General features: G+C 44.6%; 1 protein-coding gene across 2 annotated transcripts in view; it reads right to left on the bottom strand.

The window, feature by feature from the left end:
- The window catches only part of LOC111158713 (CNKSR family member 3), an 86,429-nt gene that overhangs the window by 32,879 nt on the left and 28,030 nt on the right, over positions 1 to 25,520 (bottom strand). The window contains exon 2 of one of the 2 annotated variants that reach the window (XM_022520931.1): positions 312 to 475. The exons of the other annotated variant lie outside the window; for it this stretch is intronic. Within the exon in view, the coding sequence (XP_022376639.1) occupies positions 312 to 475 (164 nt within the window). The remainder of the gene's footprint in view (positions 1 to 311; positions 476 to 25,520) is intronic. 2 annotated transcript variants of the gene reach the window in all.

Genomic DNA, 25,520 nt, shown 5'->3' with positions numbered 1-25,520 from the left:
GCCACTGTGGTGTAAGGGCAGCCACAGACAACACAGAAATGAACGGGCGGCGCTGCATGCCAATAAAACTTTATTGACAACGATAAAGGGCCAGGCTTAACCCGCAGGCCACAGTTTGCCACCTCTTCGTCTAGATAATGATTTCTTTTTATGTTGTTGCTCCTTTTTTATGCTGTGTTCAGCTCAAGCCTCAGTTCAATGGATCATTAATAGAAAACAACGCTAGGCTCAACCACGAATGTTGAGGATTTTGAGAGAGTAAGGTTCTAAAGAACATCATCATGGCACAAATCATCTTTTCCTGAACTAACCAGTGCACAGAGAAGGTCGACAGCCTCCAACACAAGTTCTTGGTGTCCAATGCGCGTGACCCCCAGCTCCTCAAGATCCTGATGGGAAATCTGCAGCAGCTGCTCTCCATTTATCTTCTCCCGTTCAAACTTGTGGACATACTGCTGCAGGCAATCATCTAACCCTACCAAAAAAAGCAGAAGTCCATTATTGTCATTCTGTTACCTTGACTCAAAACACTGCCCACATTTAAATCAACCTTAGGTATCTCCACTCATGGTCCAACTATTCCACTGTTGATATACAATGTATATCCCACCTGATGGGCCCTTTTCAGATGTGTCTTCAGATCTGCACAGCTTAAGATTTTCAAATGGATTTAGCACAGTTTCATGACAGTTAACCTTTCCATCCCCTTTCAACTAAAAGAATAAACACTAAACCCTTGCCAACTTGGAAATGCTAGTTATATATACTAGACATGTTTGCCAGGCAGGGATGGGACACCAGCCCTGTCCCAGAACCTGTGATCCCAGTGGACTTGCCAATCAAGAGCCCTGCCACAGTCGCTGGCCACAATATTCTACCCGCCGGCCAGTTAGAGGTTCAAGGATGACCAAGCAGAACCAATCAAAATCTTCCCTGATATTTGATATATGGACACAGGAAGACAGAGGTTCTTGCTTTCCAGCTGGAAGTCATAAGGATACAACTTTCAGAATACTGACAGTCACTTTCCTGATCAGTTTTCTGAAAACAAATCCACGTGAGAGAAAGAAAATGCTCCAATAATTTCCTATATGCTCCTGGATCTACTCCTGCTTAAGGATCATTCTAAATCTATAATTTTTCACTTAAATTAAAATAAATTCCCTTTCCAGCTTCAGCTTGTGTTGGGTTTCTATCCCTTGTGACTGAAAAAGTTCTGATGAATACAGACCCCAAAGGAGAAGACACCAGCAGTGGTACCAGAGAACAGCAATGGTCAGTGGGTTCATTCATGGGACTTCTTCCAGATCAATAATACTGCTGACAGTGTTGTATTTTAATGCTCTTCTATAATGACTAAAATAGTTATACAGGTAAGCCTCTCAGAACTTGGGGTTCTTTATGCCTATACAGAGAACTCTCTGGTCGACTTGTTTCAATGGTTTTACTGGAATAAAATTTTACACTGAATCAACTGGTCAGTTCAAGCCTAATAATAAATGCCACCTTAGTGTTTCCAACACTGAGGCTTATAAAAATTTAATCCCAACACAGAGGATGAAAATTCAACTTAACCAGCCTAAAGTAGGTGGAAGGCATGCGGCTGTCCTCTAACACACACACACACACACACACACACACACACACACACACACCCTCACTGAGCCTTCACCAAAGCTCTGCCAGGTGGGTACTCTGGACTAGGAAAAGTAGACACAAGGTCTGGTACTGGGTTTGGGCTATACTAACGTCCGTGGATCTTAAAAGCCGATGTGCTAGGCTAAATGACACCTCTGCCCCACACACTGTCATCATTTGCCTCCTGAGAAGATATAAAAAGAACAATGTCCTTATCACTATTTGGGTTCTCCATCAAATACTTGAAGAGGAGGTTTAAAAAATATATATAAGATGATCCGTCAGAAACTACCCATCTTCCCTCCAGTGATACCTCTCTCGCTGAGAGGTTCCATCACACCGCAGGCCAGATTAGAGACACTGACATAAGCCCAGCTCCACTCTGACAGCTGAGAGCCACAAGTGGCCATCAGGGCATGCGAGTCAGACATGCCCCGGAGACTACCCAAGGTGGCAGGTATGAAGACAGAGCCCCAGCCCCAGGGCTGCAGGGGCTGTGCTCCAGGACCCACCACCCAGGGTCGTCTACAGAGCAATGGTGTCAATCTACATGAGCAGTAGTAACAAGCGCCCAGAGCCAAGGAAAGCCTCCTGACAGCTCTCTTCCCAATCTCTAGATACCTAAATTAGGGCGCATGGGGAACACATAACCTGTCCACAGCCACACGGCTGGTTAAGATGCCAAGAGAAGGATTTTTATAGCCATCTTCTTCAGCTTGCTCCAAGAAGAAAAGGCCTCGAATTCAGATCAAGGTCTAATGGACACAAGCTCTGTTCCTTCACATTCTATCCATGAAACATGGGATTATAAAAATTCCCCTCCATGCATCTTCCCAGATAAGCAGTAAGATCTAATTACAAACACTTATTAAGAGAGAATCACAAAACCTTAGAGGTACTTAGAAAGTACTGTCACTGAATCTGAACAAAAAGTCTTCATTACTATGAATTTCAGCCTAAATCACTTAGCCAGTTCTAAGCCAGATCACGAGCAATATCCTGCAGTCCTCTCTCTATCCGGATGTCCTCCTCCCTCGCCCATTTTTCAGCTTTAAAAGGAATTTTTGTTTTAATTATCATAAAAGTTTAGGACAACCGTGTTATACATTTAAACTTTGTTATGGCCAAATTGTGTCTCCCCAAAATTATACGTTGAACCTAACCCCTAGCTCTTAGAAAGTAACTGTATTTGGAGATAAAGTTTTAAAGATGTGAATAAGTTAAAATGAGATCATCAGGATGGGCCCTAATCCAAGATAACTGGTGTGTCCTTATAAGAAGAGGAGACATACACGGAGGCAAGATTGTGTGAAGACACAAGGAGAAGAAAGCTATTTACAAGCCAAGGAGAGAGGCCACAGAAGAAGCCAGCCCTGCCAATGCCGGGATCTCCACAGACTTCCAGGCTCTGGAGCTGGGAGGAAACTAATTTCTGTTGTCTCATGACCCGGTCCGTGGTGCGTTTTCACAGCAGCCCCAATAAGCCAACACAAATGCAATAGGGTTTCAGTACCTCTTCATCCACATGTCATAACCTCTTTCTTAGACAAAATACACAGGGACCAGGGACCAGCAAAATTGAAATCCATGTTTACCGGGCCAAGCAAGTTCACTGTGCAAAGTAAAGCATAAAACAGAGATTCCTATCAGTTTTCATGGGCACAATAAATAAGTCCATTAAAATTAAAGGGAAGAAACCAAGCACCATGAATGTTCATTAAACTTCTTCCCTGAGTAATAAGTAGAAATGAAGATGAGGCCGGATTCCTCTTTGAATTAACTGAAGAATTTCACTGAGGGAAAAGGATTTCAGGAGTAGCTTGAGAGCATGAGGAGGTAATTTGGACACAGAGAAAGCTGTGGGGGAGGGGCAATGCGGGTTCTTGATAGGATGAAAGTTGTCCACATGATCAGAGATTGAGAACTTGAAGAATACAGAAAAAGAACATTTCCCTGCAAGGAGGGACAGAATGTCCTTGAAGATTCTGAGGAAATACCAATGACCTAACCTCAAATAATTAAAAATCTCTAACATGTAGGAGAATTATCTAGTAGGAATGCCATGTTGCTCCCTACCTAAAAACAGCACCTACAGTGGCATAAAGACCTCTTCCCAAGGAATACACATGCTGAAGACACTAGGTTTTCAATAATACTGCTCCAGTCTTGGCGCCTGGGTGGCTCAATGGGTTAAGCCTCTGCCTTCAGCTCAGGTCATGATCCCAGGGTCCTGGGATCGAGCCCCGTATCAGGCTCTCTGCTCAGCGGGGAGTCTGCTTCTCCCCACCCCCTCTCTCTGTCTGTCTCTCTGCCTACTTGTGATCTCTCTCTCTGTCAAATAAATAAATAAAATCTTTAAAAAAAAGTATTGCCCCCATCTTATTATTCCAACATGTTATGGCCTATTATTCACATCCCACTGATCAGAATACAGTTAAACATTTGTCAACAGCTAAATTAAACTATTACGCGGTCCCACAAAGGACAGGAAAATCCCCAGTTTCAAGTAAACTGGTCTAATCATTTTAGAATTTGCAATACACGCTTTGACCCATTTGTCACATGTACCTATTTGCCAGATCCTTGCTTCGAGGAATTTACAGAACATCTAGCGGAACGGAGAGAAACACACATCATTAAATAAAATTAAACACATACCATTCAGACAAATTAAACACATAATTCAATGTGAAAGAATCCGGAAGGAAGGAAAAGGAAAGGGAGCTCCCAAAGAATGCATAACACAGGGAGAGGGGCCCAGACTCCCTCCACTGCCCCCAAATCTGGCACTTAATACTCTCAAACTTTCAAAGAAATCCCAAATGGGAGAAGGAAAACAAGCAATCTCTCACCCAGAGGTAGAAGCAGACAGGGCCATGGAGAAGAGCCTGAGTACCAATTCGAGTCCTGTTTCTTGCTTAGGGGAACAAGTGACTTAGTTCCCTGGTTTGTAAGACAGGGTACCAGCACTGCCTACTGCACAGACCCGTAACAAAACTGAACTGTCAGTTACTGGTAATGGGCTGAGAACACCATGAAGCACACGGTAATTACTCTAATGTGATTCGTTCAACTCCTCAATTTGCTCAGTGTTCAGAATAAAAGTTGCTAGGGAGACACGAAACCCCCAAATGCCTAGATGGCCCTTCCTCGGGAACACAGTTGACTACAGATTATGATGTCCTCCCCAGGAGGTGTTCCCAAACATGGAACCTGCCACCATCAGTGATTCCACACAAAAATGTTTTCTGATTGAGACCAGAATAGAAGCACCAGGAAAGCAGAGACTTCCCTTTGTTCCCTGTTTATCCCCCAGCATCTCCAACAATGTCGGTGCTTAACAGTATCTGTGAAGTAAATAAATGAACGCATGAAGACAGACAAGGAACTTCACAAAAATATGAAAGCCACTCCAGTATACAAGCCACCTGATTTCATTTTCCCATGCCAGCGAGTAACTAGAGAAGGAAACTATGGTCGCTGATACCATCTACAGGTCTATGCTACCAGTCTCAATGTTGCAAGATTAAAGAAGGTCCTTTCTATATTAAGGAAAGGACCATACACAGAACAAAACTCCAAAGTAAAACTCCAATCTTTGACAAGATACTTGTCCCACACAAAAAATTCTTTATTAATTAATTAATCTCTAATGTAACACAATAAAAATTTTTAAAAAATAAAAACAACAAAAACCAAACCAATGAAAACAAAACAAAACAAACAAAAATTAACTAATCTCTCTAAAATGTGGGAAGGCTGCGTCCATGAAGATGAAAAAGTTAGAGTAAATGCTCCACTACAAAAAATATAGGAATAGTCTCTTCTTCTTTTCTGTAGGAGACTAAAATCAGGTCACTGCCTAGATCACCCTTTGTTCTGAAGGTGAGGCCCCCTGGAAAGACCTCTTAATGGCTATGCCTTTGGTCTATATACTCAAGGCAGCAAAAACTCTAATTCTGCAAATACAGTGAGTGAGCCCAGAGTGGTCTTATAGCATTTTACACCTGGTACTTTTGATCACTGAAGCATGTTTTAACCATAGGGTTTTGTTCTCTTTGATTCAGAAATTGGTTCAGTTAAGGCTTATGAACTCGTGTCTTACTCAGGACTCTTAAGGGCAAATGGGATCAAGGATACGGTGTTCTTCAACCACAGGGATCAATTACAGATCACACATATTCAACTTAATTCAACATAATTTATGGAGCAATTAACTACCAAGTGTAAGGCCTTCCACCACGAAGGAGATAAGGACTCAGGAACGGGTCAGTTCTGGATGATCTGAACTGGAGGAAAGGAAACAAGACTTGGGTCATATGTTTATACCTAACCAAAATATTCTTGGAATTCCCAATACTTTTATTTTTTTTTTAATTTTTCTTTTTTTTTTAATTTTATGTGTGTGTCTGTTCCAAAATTCATTGTTTATGCACCACACCCAGTGCTCCATGCAATACATGCACTCCTTAATATCCACCACCAGGCTCACCCAATCCCCTACTCCCTCCCCTCCCAAAACCCTCAGTTTGTTTCTCAGAGTCCACATTCTTTCATGGTTTGTCTCCCCCTCTGATTTCCCCCAACTCACTTCTCCTCACCATCTCCCCATGTCCTCCATGTTATTCCTTATGCTCCACAAGTAAGTGAAACCATATGATAACTGACTTTCTCTGCTTGACTTATTTCACTCAGCATAATCTCCTCTAGTCCCGTCCATGTTAATACAAAAATTGGGTATTCGTCCTTTCTGATGGAGGCATAATACTCCATTGTATATATGGACCAAATCTTCATTATCCATTTGTCTGCTGAAGGACATCTTGGTCCTTTCCACAGCTTGGTGATTGTGGCCACTGATGCTATGAACACTGGGGTACAGATGGCCCTTCTTTTCACTACATCTGTATCTTCTGGGTAAATATCCAGTAGCACAATTGCAGGGTCATAGGGTAGCTCAATTTTTAATTTCTTAAGGAATCTCCACCTGTTTTCCAAAGTAGCTGCACCAACTTGCATTCCCACCAACAGTGTAAGAGTGTTCCCCTTTCTCCACATCCCTCCAACACTTGTTGTTTGCTGTCTTGTTGACTTTGGCCATTCTAACTGGTATAAGGTGGTATCTCAATGTGGTTTTGATCTGAATCTCCCTGGTGGCTAATGATGAACATTTTCTCATGTGTCTGTTAACGATTTGTATGTCTTCTTTGGAGAAGTGTCTGTTCATGTCTTCTGCCCATTTTTAGGTGATTACCTGTTTTGTGTGTGTTGAGTTTGAGGAGTTCTTTATAGATCTTGAATATCAGCCCTTTGTCTGTAGTGTCATTTGTGAATATATACTCCCATTCCACAGGTTGCCTCTTTATTTTGTTGACTGTTTCCAATACTTTTAAAAACATGAAACAGTCAAAACCTGACATCAAAGTTCTTCTGCCTTCCCAACTGGCTGACACTCCTGATCCACAATGTTATAGTATCTCCCAAACATGGTTTCAAACCAAAGCTCAGTGTGATTTAATTAACCAAGCAAAACCAATTTCAACATCATGGTATACTGGTAGGACCTTCAAGTGCCCTTTTTATGAAGTGAGCCATCCCAACTATATCCGTTTGGAATGACTTTCTTTTGTCACCCTTGTTTCGTTGAAGTCTCTAGGACTTAATTCTAAAACCAGCTGATAAAACTGGTTTAAATATAGCAATCTGAGTTTCGGCAATAACATTATGTTTGAAGCATGGAGTGTGTAATTTTAAAAGACTAAGGAATTCTTTTTACCTGGCTGGACAGGCCCTTGACTAACTGACCTTTCCTGAAGAAGTCAAAACTGCACCCAGTGTCTCTAGGTAACAGTGGAGAGAGAGAGGGTCCACGGGCCACCTCTCGGGGGCAGCCTGAGACAGGAGGCACACACCCTGAGGCCTCTGACAGAAGCAGTTCTACTCTTTAGTTTAGAGGGACCCAATTTGGGGTGCCTGGGTGGCTCAGTCATTTAAACATCTGCCTTCGGCTCAGGTCATGATCCCAGAGTCCCAAGACTGAGTTGGGCTCCCTGCTCAGCAGGGTGTCTGCTTCTCTTTCTACCCTCCCCCTGCTCATGCACACTCTCTCAAATAAATAAGTAAAATATTTTTAAAAAGAAGAATAAGGAGGATCCAGTTTCCTCACAACCCCATCCTCTTTGTCCCCTGTCAGCCTACCCTATATCCACTTGGAAGGAAGAAACTGCAGCCACACACCCCCTTCTTTGGCTCAGGATGCCCTGTCCTCCCTCACAGATCTCAAGAGGACAAGGAGAAGCATGGAAAGCAATGAAGATAATACAAGTATAGCAAATTATCAAAATGGTAGAATTAATGTTTCTAAGCAATGATGATCAGATCTAACAAGAATCACTTGAAATGTGGCATCGCCGTCCCGTTAATGAGAAATCACACCCTAAATATATATTTGCTCTGTGATTTTTTGAAAAAAATGTTTTAATCTTTAGCTTTTCCTTTGGAAATGTCTATTTCTTATCTTAGGTTTTAGAGTAGCCCTTCCCTAGGCACTCTCCATCCCATGTTACTGTCCTAGCTAAATCCTCTTGCCTAGGTTTCTACAATAATCTAGAAACCGGCTATCATGCTCAGTCCCCTCTTCCTCTTAATTCATCGTCCATAATTCCATGTCAGCAAAACCACCCTATCCTTTACAGATCCAAGTCTGTGAGCTCAGCCCTGGAGGGCCTGTCCTCTTCCCAACTTCCCTGTACTCCCCCTTTTCTAAGACATTCATACTTCCGGTGAGAATGGAGAAAATGCCCGTTTTGCTGAGTTTTTCCAAAAGGAACATAACTCCCAGGTTAGCAAATACAGCTCAAAGGCCAAATTCGGCCCACTGCCGTGTTTTGTAGGTCAAGTTTTACAGGAACACAGCCACATTCTTTGGCATACCTACTGCCTCCAACTGCTGTCACGCTACAGTGACAGAACTGAGTGCTGTGACAGAGACTGAACGGCCCACAAGGCCTAAAATATTTACTATCTGGCCCTCTACCAACCCCTGGTATAACTCACAGCCGGGATGAGTACAAAGTGATGATCAATCTGCCAAGTGGAAAAACAGACGAGACTGGGATTTAAGTGAATCTGGGTTTTTTTCTTTTCTTTTTATATTTTTGAAAGAATCATTTTCTATAACTACACTGAATTAAAAAGCTGAGAAAATGTTATCTCCCCTCCCCCACAAAAATCTTAAACATGTTTTAGGATGCCTCTTACAACTTCTTATCCAGTGTATTATTTCCTTTGGGTCAGTTTTTTGTTGTTTTTTGTGGGGTTTTTTTGAGGCATGATAAAATTCACCAATTTTCAACTCAACAATGAGTTTTTTTGACAAATACATACAGTCGTGTAACCACACCTCGATTGTAAGATAATCATTTCTATCATTCCCCAAACAGTTCCTGCTGCCAGTCAGTTCCCTTCCCACAGTCCCTGGTAGTCACTGATCTGCCTTCTATTAAAAGGAATTGGTATCTTATTCTGGCCTTTACTGCAGGGCCTACCTGCCTTACTCTGGTTAAACTGCTTTGACTCCCAGTTCTTGAGTTCCTCCCACACAGATGAGCTGACTTAGATTAGAACTGGGCCCCAAGCCTACCACTACTCACACTGATTTTCTCCTTCGTCCTGTCACACTTCCAGTAGAACGTAACTGGAAGAAAGGGGTCCACAACACAATGTCTTCAAAGCTGGGTTGGAGGACCTCTCGGTTCCTTCCAGGTCTGCAAGTGTATGTTCCTGTAACATGTCTGAACGAGTATGAGTTACCTTCAGCCAAGTACGAAGAAGGGAAATAACCAGCCCAAAAACTTAAATCTCAAGCAGCATCAGAGCTAAAAATAATTAGCAAGTGAATGAACTTGGTCTTGGTTGGAAAACTCTGTTGGGTTTTCTGCCCTGATTAGAGTCCGACCATAGGAAGCCATCCCTAAGGACTCCTCCGCCTTAAAGCACAAGCGGTATGAAACCCAAACACATGGAAAGATCCAGCAATGGGAGCTTTGGAAGCCCAGTTAGGAGCCAAGTTCCTTCACCATATCGATGGAATGGAGTAACTGCTTTGGAGGAGGAAGGACAGGCTACTGGACATTTTTTCAGGGCACCGAGCTGAGAGCACAGTAATGCCGAAGACAAAGTAAAAGCTCGTATTCTTAACCACCTGGGGAAAGCTGGTCCACACATCCCTGAAGAGCTACCCACTATGTACCAACAAACCCAGGCTTCCATTTCTCTCAAGAAGTAACAACAAAGAGAGCAGAGGGCAGTCGGTATTTTGTTTCTAAAGCAAACTCCGCTTTCTTGCTAGGAACTCATGTCTTCTAAGACTTCTGTCGCTCCCAAGACGTCAGAAAATGGAACCAAGAAAAAACTGCTCTCTGGGTTTCACTACCGAAGCAGACGATCCGTTACTGAAACAAAACTTGGAAATAGCCAATCTATCCATGCCAGGATAATTTAAGGAAGTAAAAATAGAAAAACTACCTTAGTTCAAGGATTCAAGTTACCCAGAGAGCAGTCAGTCAAACGGCCTACCCTTGTTTGAGGTTTCTGCCCTGGTAAGTAATGCCCTCCAGCTGGCAATTTTCACCAGGAAACTCTGCGTCAGAGTCGTAGGCCCTGCAATCTGACCCTGTCCCCTCCCACCTCTCCAACGGATCCAGCACAACACTGTGAAAGGGACCCGTCCTGCCGTCCCTTCAGCGTCCTGAGCCCACCAGCCATGTAGGGAAAAGTGCCCAGAGAGAAGCGTCCACTCTGGGGACAAGGGAGATGAAAGCAGTATTGTCTGAAGTCATCTTTTTCAGGAGATACTTATCCTGATCTAAATCACTAGAAAAGAACTGACAAATGCAAACTCCGATGCAAATCAGAATCAACCAAAGAACCAGTGGTCTAAAAAGATGATCGGAATTCAGAATATAATGGCAGCCCTCACTGTTTAGCTCTGAGTCCTCCCGCCTTGCCTGAGGCCCTCAAAAAAGATATCCTGAACATGAAAGGTAACACTGAAGGCAAGGAAGAAACTTGACATTGACTTCAGTGTCTGAGAATGTCTACACGTGTCTGCGTGTATGCACGCTTATACAGATGTATACTACTAGATGTTCAACACAAAATGCGAAACAATTTTTTGGACTCTAAAAACAAAAACAAAGTCGTGGAGAGGAACATAAAGGATTCCACAAGGCTCTGGGAAAATAAATATGTACTTTCCAAGGCTGGCTGCTGTAATTCAGTAACCAAACCATTGTATCCAATTCTGCAATACTGGGACCCAAGGGCGGGGGCTAGGAGCAAGATGTAGAAGAGGAGAAAAGAACTTACTTCGCTCAGAGTTAATAAGCTGTGCTTTCCCCCTCCTCTAACACAACTTATTTTGCCAGAACTCTCCATTAGATTTGCTCTAAAACCAAACACTGGCTCCAACTCTTGTCATTGGCATGCTTATGCTGAATGGAGGGAAGAATGAACTAGCTCCCCGCACGCAGCAAGCCTAAGTTTATAGCACGGCGGAGATCAACTCCACAGGTGGACCAGGTGGTGGTCATGTCAGCAAGCCTGGAAACTGGTCTTCAGCTCTGCCCATCACCTGGGTGTCCATACCACCCAGGGAAAAGCATCCCGGTGCAGAGGGCAACACATAACCCATCTGTCACTTCTGTTCCGCCGATTTCCTGGAAAAAATTGCCACCAGTCCGTCTAGCCCTCTACCAACACGGCCATCATTGCTTCCAAGGGAAGCGTCCCAACAGCTGGGCTGCACATTAAATGAAGCCACTGGGTTAAGAAGAGGCTGAAAGGTTTACAGAGCACCTGCACGCACAGTATCTCACTGCTCTGTGCAATGACCCTCGGGAGGATGCTGGCCAGCTTAGAATGACCTCCACTCCACTGACAAGGAAGCCAAAATGAGAGAGGGGTTCCGCAAGACACTGGGCCAGTCGAAGGACAGAACAGAGACAGAACGCAGACCTTAACCCGGCACCCAAATCCTTGTAGGGTCTCAAATGGTCAAAGAAGAAATGAAAGGATGCCAAAGTGACTTAATTAAGTACATTAATTCACAGACTACGTTTTAGGTACCATGCTGAGCACTGCAGAAATGCTGTAACATTACAACTGATGTTCAAGTAATTGAAGATTAAAGGACTGTAAGCAAAGCAAGGACAGGACTATTATTAAACTATTTTACAGGCCAGGATCAGCAGCAAGGCAGAGTAATTAAGAAATAGGGCCTCTGGGGCCGGACTGCCTGGATTCAGCTCTGTTCCTTCCCAGCTGTGTATCTTCGGCAAGTTAGTTAACCACTCTGTGCCTCGGTTTTTTAATCCACAAAATGGAAAGATAGCAGTACCTATCTTGTGGAGTTATCTGGATGATTCAATGTGTTAAATATTCTTAAAGCATAAGTGCTAGTAAATGTGAAAATAAAAATTTTAAGTTTTTTTTGTTTGTTTGTTTGTTTAAAGACAAGAACCTGGGCCTCAGAGAGTTTTTAAGGAGGGTCAGAATTTAAACCACTGACGAGCACTGTGAATGGGAGCCCAGGAACCATGTGCGACCAGGAAGCTGGAGGTCTGAGGGCAAGAAGCTGACATCATCATCAGCTGATGTTTTTTTGCGGGGGGGGGGGGGGGGGGGGGGGGGAGCGGCAGGGATGCTCCGACACAAGGAGGGTAGAGAAAAGCCAAAAACAGCTGCTAATCTGAGGACAGCTGCCTGGGGCAACAGCGCTGGGTGAGGCACCATCAGTCTTTTCTGAATTTTTTTTTAAGATTTTATTTATTTGTTGAAGGAAAGAGTGTGTGAGCAAGAGAGACAAAGAGAAAGAAGGAGCAGGGGGAAAGGCAGGGGGAGAGGAAGAAGCAGACTCCCAGCCAAGCAGGGAGCCCGCCCTGCCCCATGGGGCTTGATCTAGGGACCCCAGGACTATGACCTGAGCTGAAGGCAGACACTGAACCCACCGAGACCCCAGACGGCTCTTCTCTGATTTTTTAAATGACAGCTTGACGGAGACATAATGCACATACCATCCAATCCACCTACTGCATTCACAAGTCAATGAGTCTGGTATATTCAGAGTCCTGCAACACAATCGCAACTGATGTTAGCACACGTTCAACCCCCCCCCAACACACGCACACACACAACCCGCTTCACACCCCCACCCCTAGGCACACCCCCACCCACTGATCTATTTTCTAAATCTGTGGATCTGCCTGGTTATTTCACATAATAGATTCTAGACATTTCCCCAAAATAGAATCCTACAATATATGGTTTTTTGTGACTGGCCTCTTTCACATAATAGAATGTTGTCAAGGTTCATGAAAGCCTTCCCAACACAGTTTCAACACCACGCCCTTGCTCCAGGCCCTACTGGCTTCCCACTGCACTAGGGAAAAATCCAAGCCTGGGAAGCCCAATCTGGTGTGTGAGCCTCCTACCTGCCTCTCCAACTTCTCTCGTGCCCCACACTCCCCCAACCACTATGCCGGACACTGGTTTAATTCGCTTCATCTACATCTCAAGCTCCTTTCTACCTCAAAGCATGTTCCTTCTCCCTAGAATGATCTTGCCTCCTCGTCCCTCAGGCTTCCCTTCAGATAGTGCACGGCAGGAGGCCCCAGCTCATCCGGATATATGAACTAGCCCGACAATCCTTGCTCTTCCTTTAGACTTGGCAAACTTGTGAGTTGTTTGTTTGTTTGTTTAAGATTTTATTCATTTATTTGACAGACAGAGATCACAAGTAGGCAGAGAGGCAGGCAGAGAGAGAGGGGGAAGCAGGCTCTCCGCCGAGCAGAGAGCCTGATGCGGGGCTCAATCCCAGGACCCTGAGATCATGACCTGAGCTGAAGGCAGAGGCTTAACCCACTGAGCCACCCAGGTGCCAAGACTGTGGCAATATTAACGAAAACCTAGCATCTTCAGCATGTGTATTCCTTGGGAAGAAGTCTTTATGCCACTGTGTAGGTGCACCATGCACACTCTCTGGTATAAAGAAGGCACCCAAATCCTGGTTGGATGGAAGAGATGAAAACAAGGAAAATCCTGGTTGAGGATGAAGACCACCACTTAGGGGTGTAAACCGATGGGGTTGTGCTCTTTTTAGCCAACCTGTCCAACCCTCCCCTCCTCTGGGTCTTTTGTTAACCCCTGTCACAAGAGCTGTGGATAGTGGTAACCAGAAAAGAGAAACAGAAGGTCTCAACCCTTGAAGCCTATAGTGGGGCAAGGGGAGAATCTTTTAGCAGCTTCCACACAAAATTCCCACAAGTCTGCCACAATTATGGCTTGACAGATGTCAGCTCTGGTTTCCCCAAGTGATGAAAGGAAAGCCTTCTCCTGGTTCTCCAGAAAACCCAGTGTTTACTACACTCTGGGCCAACACAAGATGTCCATGTCCTGTGCTACCTGCGCGATGTTCGTTCCAAAGACCCTTTTATTTTATGAAGTCACTTCTGTATCGGGGGGGGGGGCGCAGAGCGTGTGGCCCTGTGGCTCCAATCTTACCCGCTACGTGACCTCGAGCCCCTCACTCCACCCATTCACCAAGGTGTAAAAGGCAGGGGTCAAAAGGTTGATCCCATGGTCCCAGCAGCACTGTACTTCTAGGATTCTATGATCTCAGAGCACTACCTCCCTCTTCCCATCTTCAAATCAGTAAGACACCAGCATCCTCCAACCTCCTACTGACAGAGAGGTCAAGGGCTCAAATATCACAGCCAGCTCCCATCAACAGGACATGTAATTAGCACTATCTGTATACAGTTACCGATGTGAAAAAGTAGTACTTTCGAGGCTAACAGAAGATCACACAAGCCCAGAAAATGGAGCAGAATTAAACAAAAAAGCAGGTCCTGTGCTGGCTCAGCTAGGACTAACTGGAGATGTGGCACCACTGAACCCCTCCCCAACCCGGAATCCCTCCTCATCATGAAGCAGGGACAGCAGTGCCCACTCCCTTCCTCCCCTCACAGAAGAGCACTTGGAGCCATTCAGAAGAAAAAAAAAAAAATTCCCCACGTGGGAACATTCATACGGACCTACTGTACAAATCAGATTTTTAAAGTGCGCTAAAGAAAGTCAAAGGCCTGAATGAGCCATGACGCCTAAGCCACCGGCCTCCCCTCGAGAGGCGCATCCTCGAATGGGAGCAAATGCGGTCATAACCTCAGAGGACTGTGTCTGCTCTGGAGACCCGCAGAACCGATGGCTTCAAACAAATTCTCAAGTCTTTAATGAGAAATACAACAGGACTGACGTCTTACCAAATACTACAGATAACAAGAAACCGGGTTTCCTACGATACAAAATTGAGAAAAATAGAACTGGGAAAAATAAATATACAAAATTACACATATAAATTGACAAACGATTCAATGTCACCTACTACAGGGCAGGCCCCTTCTCGAGACTTCTATATCTAAAAACTTCCATCCTGCCCCTGTCCCCAGGAGTGTGCACTCCAGCCTCCCACTTCAGAGATGAAGAGCCAGGGCCCAGGGAAGCAAAGTGACCTACTCAAGGCGACCCAGAGGCAGGGCTCACATCCTGGGGGCTGGAGCCAGGGTCTCTCCCCTTCAACTCCATATACTGCCTCTCTGTGCTCCAATGCAGAATGTTCCCCCACAGTCCTTTAACTGGTCTAAGGAAAATATGGTTTTGCGCAACAGTAGAAGTCCTTTCAGCTTAGCTTCCGGTTTGTGATGACCACGGGACATTGTAATGGCAATGTAAAGACAAATGTCCCTCCCACCTAAATAGGTCAGATGAGAAAACCAACAGCTCCTGCAGCCTGGTGCTTGCTAATACCTGACAGTATCAACTCGTGTCCCAGTCATCCTGATACCACTCTAAAAGACAGGTGAGACGGACTCTGTTTCCTAAGAAATCGAGACAGAATTCTTTTCTAGCTCTTTCGCTGTTGAATGCAGCTGCAGAAACAGGCCCGTTAGTTAGGTCAGTGGTGACTATAAGACATTATGATACACCAATAAAACTGACTGCCTTTAAAGGATTAAAAACCAAGGCACTGGGGTGGCTCAGTCAGTTAAGCATCCGGATCTTGGTTTCGGTTAAGGTTAGCATCTCAACATCCATGAGACTGAGCCCTGTGCTGGGCTCCAGACTCCGGATGGAGCCCGTTTGAGAGTCTCTCTCCCTCTCTCTCTCCGTCCGCCCTTCTCCCACCTCCTCCACTCCTGCACGTGCTCTCTGTCTCTCTCTCACTTGCTTATAAATAAATAAGTCAAGGACTGAATATCTGTGGAAGTCACAAGACTTTCTCCTTCTATTTCCCAAACTTACTTTATAAAAAATTTAATACAGAAAAAGGCAAGTTTTCTTTTTCTGGGACCAAATAAAAACATGGGCCACTAGGCCACTTGAGGTCTTCTGTAGACATGAGCATTCCAAGAACAAAGGCAGAAAGAGACACCACGACAAAGAAGACAAAATGCGGCCATCAGTACAAGTCAAACCTACCTGCGAATCCTGAAGGCTATAGAAAAAGAAGAGAAAAATGAAAAAAAAAAAAAAAGCTAACTCTGTCTGCAGTGTGCTCCTCAGTGGGGAACAGGCCAGTTCACTGGGCTCAGGGACTGACCTGCGTCTCACCACATACCCAGACACAAAAGAAGCACCTGCCTACAGAAGCACACGCGAGCATGAGCATCCACGCTGCAAAAACTGGGAAACGCCATAAAACTGGAGGGTTCACTGCACTACAGTCCATGGAACCCCCTCCCCCTTCACCCCAAACACCATCACTGTGCCCCGAAACGTGCAGATGTTCGCCTGGTTCTTGTTTTGGACAGGCATGACACTAACGACAAAAGTTCCCTGTTTCAGAGTTCTAGAAGAATGACATGTTCCCTACAATAGAGTTCATTGCATCTGAGCCAAATCACCTAGAAGCTGCTCTCGAGTGCTCCGGGGAGGGGGCTTAGAAATGCGGTTGGGGTTCTAGTCACCCAAGCAAAAACCATGGGTCATATTCCATTTTTAGACCATATATAATACAGTACACACATACACACACACGCGCTGTCAAAAAGTACAAAATGACAGATGTGAACACAGAAGAGAACCAGAACAATGGTTTAAACTCAAGTCTCAGAATGTGATCCCATAAGGAACGTAGGAAATGTTGAGGGTATGGAATACCCTCTTCCTAAAAAGTCTTCTGTCAGATCTCTGCCCGGCTTTCTCAGGTCCTCCAATCTCAACTCAAATGTCACCTCACGGGGAAACACTCCCTGATCACCCAATCTAAAAAGCCCATCTGTGTGTCACAGTCACATCTCTCATGCTGGCCTCTGATTTTCTTCTTAAGACATCACTCTGAAATTACCCTGCTTGTTAGACCAATGGCTTCCTGTCTGTCTCCTCCCTCTGGACCGTCTGCACCACTGAGTCAGGGTTCTCATTTTCTTATTACCTGCCTATCTCCAGGACTGAGAACAGGTTCTTGCACACAGGCAGCTCTCAGTAAGTAACCGTTGACTGAATACAGGATGAATGGACCCACACATTCCAGAACAACAGGAGAGCATGAGGGGCAAGCATGAAAATACAGCGGCCGTGGGGTCAGACAACCTGGGCTTGAGATCCGGCTTGACATCTTGTTTTCCTATGGGTCTAGGAACAGTTACTTAACCTTCAGAAGCCTGTTTTCTTAGCAGTAAACTAAGATAATAGGAAGTACGGTGTTTGTAAGTAGTTTGCAAGTCATGAAGTACCTTATGATTATTATTATTATTATTAAGACATCTTGGGTCAGTATTTATAGCGGCATCAAAGAAAAGGTTCATTAGAATAAATCCTTAAATAGGTGTGCTCATCTGGCAAGAGTGAACTTTCTCAGCCTCAACCCCATTTGGCAACTCTGGTCTTTGGCCGGGTCCCTCTCAAGTGTGTGATGACTTGTGTACACATTGTAGTACAAAGCACAGTATGAAGCCCAGGGTTCCCATCCCTACTCTATCTATCATTCGGCATCTTTAACTCCCATCCTCCCTCCCTTACACAGGCAGAATATATATGAATAACCCACAAATCTTAGAGTAGTACTGTTAATATAAAAATGCAACCTTATGCTTTGCACAGCAGGTTCCAACGGACCCATGGTAGTCTATGTTAGCATTCTGGACCCAGAGGCCACATGGACGTATGGGGAAAAGCACAGTCCCAGTAACAGAGGGGCAATGACAGGAAGCCCATCCCATAAGCAGTGGCAGTCACTCACACCTTTCGAGTAAACATTCTATGACCACGCATACATTTTCATGCTGCCAGATTTTTTTTAAGCTATAATTCACATACCATAAAGTTCACCCTTTTCAGGCATACAATTTGGCGATTTTTAGTATTTTCACAAGGTTTTATGACCACTACCTAAATTGAGAACACTTCTATCACCCCAGAAAGAAAGCCCATACCCATTAGCAGTGAGTCTCTGTGTCCCCAAAACCCAATCCTTACTACCTGTCTCTGTGGATTTGCCTATTCTGGACATTTTCTATAAATGGAATCATACGATATGTGGCCTTTTGAGTCTGGCTCATTTCACTCACTATAATATTTTCAAGGCTCACCCATATCATAGCACGTGACAACAGTTCATTCCTTTTTCTGGTTACCTAATATCCCATTGCATTGATACCATATTCCTTAATCCATTTGCCGGCTAATAGACATATGGACTGTTTCTACTTCTGTGGCTATTATGAATAATGTTGCTACGAGTACCTCTGTGTAAGTTTTTATGTAAACATATGGTTTTTTTAGTTCTCTTGGGTATATACCTCCTATTCTAAAAGAATTTTCTGAGTCTTCTGGTAACTCTACGTTTAACTTTCTGAGGAAGTGCCCAACTGTTTCCCAAGGGGACTGCACCATTTTTCACTCTTTTTTTTCTTCAAAGGTTTTATATATTTGTCAGAGAAAGAGAGAGCACACAAAAGCAGAGAGAGTGGGAGGCAGAGGGAGAAGCAGACTCCCCACTGATCAAGGAGCCAGCAGGGGGGCACGATCCCAGGACCCTGAAATCATGACCTGAGCCAAAGGCAGAAGCCCAACAGACTGAGCCACCCATCGCTCCCCATTCTTCATTCCTACCAGCAATTTATGAGGGTTCAAATGTCTCTGTTACCTTCACCAACACCCATACTACCCACCTTTTTAATTCAAGACATACTGATGGGTGTAAAGCAATATTTTATTGTGTTACCACAGTATTTATTGTGTTTTAACATCCAAATCTTCAGTAAGTCCTTGAAACCAAATGGCAGATGGCAGGGGAAAAATTCGGATTACTCCAAGACAGTATTCCCAAACTTCACTTGTTCAAGAACCACCTTCATGATTTTGCCACAACTAGGTGCCATTTCTAAATTTTTAAAAACCAATTCATTTTTAAAAGAGACTTTAAATCACTGTTATAAATTAGTATCACTTACCATAAACAAAGTATCAGAAACATGAATATAACGAAAACTAAGTTAGCTGGATATAACTGTCTCCCAGGCCCTGCCTCCGATCAGAGGGAAATTGCAAGTGACAGGTGTTAAAGACGTGCTGGCCACAAACACGGCCTTCCCTTGGCTTAGTGAGACTGTCTAAAATCACTTCTACTACCATCATGGGTTCTACGCTTTGGAAGACTCTGCTAAAATTAAAATGCCTTTCCTGAAAGAGATGGTCAGAAAATGAGTTCCACGGTGAGGATTATACTTGGGTGGGGGGTTCAAAAAACCATGCCGTAAACAGCATCATATTCTGGTAGCCGGTTACACCTGGCTGACGGGTGTCCCTTCTCTGCGTTAACCAACTTTGTTCAGCAAATTTCCACTAAGTCGGTCCATACTCTAGCTGCAAGCCTCTGGCTCTTCAAGTTTCAACAAAAACAGCTTTCAGAGCAAATACAGGTAATACGAATTAAAAGTAAGAGCACCTGCCTTTGGGTAGGCAAGCCCAGGCAGTGCGACGCGTAACGTGACAAAGTGCCTGACGGACCTGACTGACAGCCCTGGCCTTGAGTGTAATAAAAAACACAATGCCTTGTTTGTGCTCCGATACATTCAGCCTCCCTCACCCAGCCTAACACACGTACTATACACAAGTCAGATAAAAAACAGTCAGTGACAGCAAATTTAGGCACCCAGATTTGAAGACTAATTATCATCTGTCATCGTCCGAGCTTAATAAAATACTAAACAGCATATTACATTTACAGAAAAAGAGTGAGCATAGAATCTGAAGATATCCCATTGCCTTGTTACTTGGGCACTCCTACTTCAGCCCTCAGATCTCAGCTCAAACACCCCTTCTGGAGGGAAGAGTTCCCTTGTTCTCAACACAAAAACCCTTGACTCTGTATCCCATGGCACCTTTCTTTATAATTCATTGTTTGCATGGTTGGTTTCTGTCTCCGAAACACAAGCTCCATGAAAACAAGAAGAGGCTACTTTTGTCCATCATCATACCCTCAACAGCCAAGCCAGTTCTTGACACAAGGGAGGTAATCAAGAATTATATGTTGAATGAATGAGCTCAAAAGAGGTCAAAATTTTATTATACATTCTAAGTCTTGGCCATGTTTAGAATGACCACTAAGAACACATTTCAGAAAGGCAAAAGAGCACAAAGCAGGGGCTCTCAAACTTCCTAAGGTTTCCCACTAGTGGACCTCAATCCAGTCCATCCCTACAATGGAAGCCTCTCTTCTCTTCCGTGTAACTTCCAAACAACTAAGCTAGGTACTCGAGTCCATCAATGAGCCCTTATGGAGGGCTTGAGTAGTAGAAGAGGGTTAATGACAAGGCAAGAAAACTAAAGTTTACCGAGTGGATACAATATGTGGCATAGTCCTTCTTAATCCACAAAAAACCCTTTTGTTATCACCCTGATACAACTGAGACTTGTAAATTTCAGGAACTTGCTCAAAGTCATACAAGCTAACAAATGGCCAAAGGGAACAATGATCCAGTTCTTTGTGAGGGGAAGGAGTTACACAAGTGCTATGGAGAATATACAAGTTGAAATAGTCCTAAAAACACAGACAAAGGTTTTGTGCAAGAGGCAGGGAGAGCATTATAATACAACTCCTCACAGGACCTAATGTGTACTGACCCTTTTCCATGGGCTAGGCACAGGACTGAAGCAACGACCCCACATTATTTCATTTATTCTGCATCTAAACCATATGAGATGAGCATACGTATCGTCCCCCTTTTGTAGAGTAAAACTGTGGCTTGAGAGAAGGGATCCGACTAAGGTGAGGCAGCTGGTAAATGTCCGTGGCCAGTTGCTGAACTCCATGCTCTGGGAGCTCCTATGAGAAAACTTACCCCTTCCTCCACCTCTTGCCATGACCAAGGGCTCACAGGAGGGATGGGAAAGCTGGCAGGGCATGGATTCAGGTAGTGTCTATCGTATGTCAAGACTAGGCATGGAGTGTGGTGGGCTGAGAGGAATAACACAGCCCTTGTTCTCTAGCACCTTATCTATGGACGGAAGCCATGAAGACAGAGATGGTCTGAGAAGGCAGGGTCCGGAGCCAGGCTGCCTAGGTTCAAGCACTGATGACTTGGGCAATTTCAGGCAATTAATTGCTTAATTTCCCTGTGTCTCAGCTTACTCCACTCCAAACTGGCAGCAACAGTAGTACCTACTTCACGGTGCTCCTATTTCTTACAGTGGGCTGATATAAATAAAGCCATCACCACAAAATTAGCACAAATACATGTTAGCTATTACTACGTTTGGACCGAATGAAATTCAAGGGTAGAGGGGAAATGCAGGGCCAGATCCCAGGACTATGGAAGGAGAAAGGAGTTGAGCAGCATCTTAAGAATGTGCAAGGTGGACAGGGGCAAATGAAAGTCAGAGAATCCCCCCCGCCCAAAAAACTGTGGACAATCCACTCGTGCAGGGATGCAAACACTGCACAAATGGGGACCGTGGCCTCACAAGAGAAAGAAATGGACAAGATCAGATGGTGGGGTAGAAACGTCCCACAGAAGGCAAGAATTCATCAAGGACAACACCAAGGGCTGAGTCAGGCTGACTGGAAAAATTCAAACTCTAACCAAACATTAACGGCAACATGAAAGGGCCAACAGATTTGAAAAGGGAGAGGAGAGGAGAAGTGTAGGAAGAAGATGAGGTAATGCATTTCCTCCTGCACCTGCTGCGCTGCCTGTGCCCATCAGTGAGTCAGTGAGTGGGCCCAGCCTGTGGGCATCAGGAGGCTCCAGACTGGGTGCTGCAGAAGGGCTGAGCCAAGGAAATTACCACTTGCTGAGCATATGCTAGGTTTACGTAGTACATGGCCAAATGGAGTCGCCATTATCCTGAAGAATCTCCAAGATCAGTCTTATCATCTCTTTCCCTTTCATGAGGAAGCTGATGCTGGAGGAGCTAAGAAAACTGCTGAAGACAACGCAACTAGAAAGTGGCAGAACTAGTCTTGAGACTCAAGTTCATCCAACTCCATAAGCCACGGTCTCCCTACGGGGAGGTTCAGACAGTGTGGCTGGGAGGATGAGCCGGCTCTCCAAACAGAACAGATCAGACCTACAACACACACCTGGCCCTCATCTCCTTCCCCCCCGCTCTCCACCATCCTGGGCATCACTGTCCACTTGGCCAGCCCTCCCTTGCCTTCTCTAACTCAGTCACCGTACTCATCATGTGTCAGGATCCGACAATAATCCTCCCAGCTCCAGGTAGTCGTCACAAGCCACCCTCCTCCCCAAGTGGAAGCGATCACCTCCCCCAAACTCCCGCAGGCCTTGCTGTCCACCCTACCTGTCTGGCGTGTACAGACAAGCTTCAACCCAGGTATGCTGATCTGGCCACCACATGCCTGCCACCGCACTGACGGCCAAAGTTGTTTCCACTGCTGTGCTTTCCCTGGGGCCCCTTCCCACCCCTCTGCCTGCCATCTGAGTTATCCTGGCAGCTGTACCCTCAGTCAGAGGTCAACCTTCCAGAAAGAAGAGTAGGACTCCTATTCAGCCACGGGCCTTCCAGGGGCTGACCACCCTGCTGTACCTTCTGACAAATTCTAAGTGCTGCAGTTTTCTCCTCCACTACTTCCTCTGCCAAGTCAGAATTTAACTTCCTATGAAGTCATTCCCAGTGTTGTTCACAGTGTCTTCCATGTAGAAGCTCCACAAATCGTCATTGCCAAAGACAATGAAAAACCACCTTTACACAGGGACCTCCAGCAACCTCAGAACCCAAAGGGAAGCCAAGAGGCTTCTAGACAAACAGGGTAAGAGGCCAGGGGACTGCTTTCCTTCACTCTGCAAACATGGCAGCACTGCCCGCAGAAGTCATGATGCTCTGGCTTTTCGGATGTGAATGGCTGGAAAGTCTTGTAAAATAGAAAATGAGTCCTTTCTTTGAAATGTTAACAAGATAAAGCCTCCACAATATAGTCCATGCCCTTGGTGTCACAGGACTCCTCCAACAGACCCTCACCCAAAGCCTAACCCTTCTCATTTCAAGAAGGAAGTTTATTCTGTTTCCCAGCCTCCAAAGACACAAGTAAATTTAAGGAAAGCAAGGTGGGACGGGTATGTGGCTAGAAGCATCTGTTACCTAAAAAAGCCAAGGGCAGAAACTTTGGAAACATGGCATTCTGGGGCCATTTAGCAAGACGGTCACAGCATCAATCCATTATCATCACGGTAATCAATGGCTTCGGTGATTATGCAAAATTCACTCTTTCATAACGAAGGAATATTGAATGCACTCTGGTTTATCAGCACAAGAAGGTCAGTGATTTGTTCCAGAAAGATTTCCATCCAAAATGGCAGGGAAAAATAATAAATATCCAGGTGTTAAAATGTTAAAATGAGGGAGTTCAGTTATCAGGAAAATTTACATAGTGGAATAGTTCATTCCCTCATCAAGCCCAGAAACCAGGATGATACATCAGAACGATTCTCTCAGGAATTACAGAATGAACACTTCTTATCTTTTCTCACTTTGCAAACAATCTAACTGCAAGACGCAAATGGCTATGAGGTCAGCTGTTTGAAGCCTATGAAAACCTGCTTTACATAAAGAACTCATTTATATCAAAGCATTCAATGCATTTCAAAGCAAGCTAATTCATTAAGATTTCTTGAATCCATCATTGAACTACCAGTAAATGAAGAAAATGATTATAATATTATGACATCACAACTTTTATATTAGAATCCCCAGGGCAGCTATGGGCTTTGTAGAGTGGGGAAAAAAAGTTCTCCAAGCTTCTCTGTAATTTTTAGTACAGTTTCAAAACATCTCTAATAGAAAGAGATTGATACTAGCTATTGATAATTAACAGGTCAGCAAAGCCTGGGTCCATTCAAGGCAGCCGGAAGACAGGATCACCTTACATGCTCCTTCCCTTGCTCTCAGTGTACACCAATGAGCTCCCTTCCTAAACACTTTCCATCATTCACACTGCTCTCTTCACACCCAAATGCACTCTTGTGAACCCCACTCCCTGATTTAGCCCCTCCAATGGTTCCCCAACACTCACAGGATAAAACCAAACTCCCTAACATCACTCAACGACAGACATTGGTATTGGGTATACAGCCAAAGCAGAGGACAAGTCCCTGCTCTCATGGGCCTTCCATCCTAACAGGACATGGGCAATGAATACACTAGGCTGTGAACAGGTCAGGTGGTCAATGCTAGGAAGCAGGCCAAAGCAGGAAAAGGAAATAAAGAAGGATACTAGTCAAAGAAGGCCTCTAAATTGAAGGGAGCAAAATCCTAAAGGAAATGGTATGACCATAGACATGCAAAGGCCTCCCACAGTTGGCCCTGGCTTCCAGGCCAAGCTCCTCCCCTACATTGGGGAGGCCACTCGAGCCTCCCTGAGTTAGGATTCCCTCTCCTAACACACCTTGCTGCTTTGCACTTTCATACCTTTGCATTTCCTCTTCCGCCTGCGATGCCTCTTAGATTCCTCCTGAGCCGCCAAGATTCATCTGAAGCTTCTCCTCCTTTATGAGGCCATCCCTTGCACACCAGCCACACACCATAGCCCAGCTCAGCAAGGTCATCGCCCCTCCTTTCTGCCACATGGACCATGTCTTTTTATTCATGTCTCTGATTCCTCCCTAAAATGGAGCTCCTTAAAGCCCAGAGCACAACACCGATCCCAGTGTCCCCAGAACCTCGTCCTTCAAGACAGCTGCACCTTTAAGAACTCAATGAATGAATGAATGAAATGCCTGCCCTCTTTTTATAACTCCATCTTTGAAAAGATCTGCCCATGAGGAAAGCATAAACCTAAGAATGTCCTTTAATTTAAAACCCTTTTTGTAAAACTGACTTTTTGTTTTGTTCCTGAAAGCTGCATGATTTAAAAGTCTTTTTGGGCTTTTCCCCCAGAAAATGATCTTGACACTTCGCCATGTATCACGGTACACGAAGCAGCTATAACTCTACAGTTGGAAAAACATTTTGCTGTGAAAAAAGAAACCGTATCTGCCAAGACACCAAAAGGACTGCTGAAGATACAATGAAAATGTAACTTTGGACACAATGAAAGCAGCTTATACTCTTTTATGGCCTGGGATCATTTTCACAAAACCTTCTTTTTTAGGAGGATAAACTGTTTCAAAGCAGGGGGGAGGAACACATACTCTCTTTTGGCCCTTCTTGTTCTAAAGCTACACTCTGAACCTTTAACACTCAGCCTCTACCTTCCCCATCCTCATGGTACCCAAACAGAAGGGCATATGAAGGAGAAGAAGAAAAAAAAAAAAAAAAAAAAAAGGGGGGGGGGGGGGGAAGAAACCAGAACATAACACATATGG

The sequence above is a fragment of the Enhydra lutris genome, unplaced genomic scaffold, assembly GCF_002288905.1.
Source record: "Enhydra lutris kenyoni isolate GAN:26980312 unplaced genomic scaffold, ASM228890v2 scaffoldscaffold62, whole genome shotgun sequence".
Lineage (NCBI taxonomy): Eukaryota > Metazoa > Chordata > Mammalia > Carnivora > Mustelidae > Enhydra > Enhydra lutris.
Note: the sequence above shows the minus strand (reverse complement) of the source record. Positions and strands in the feature narration are given on the sequence as shown.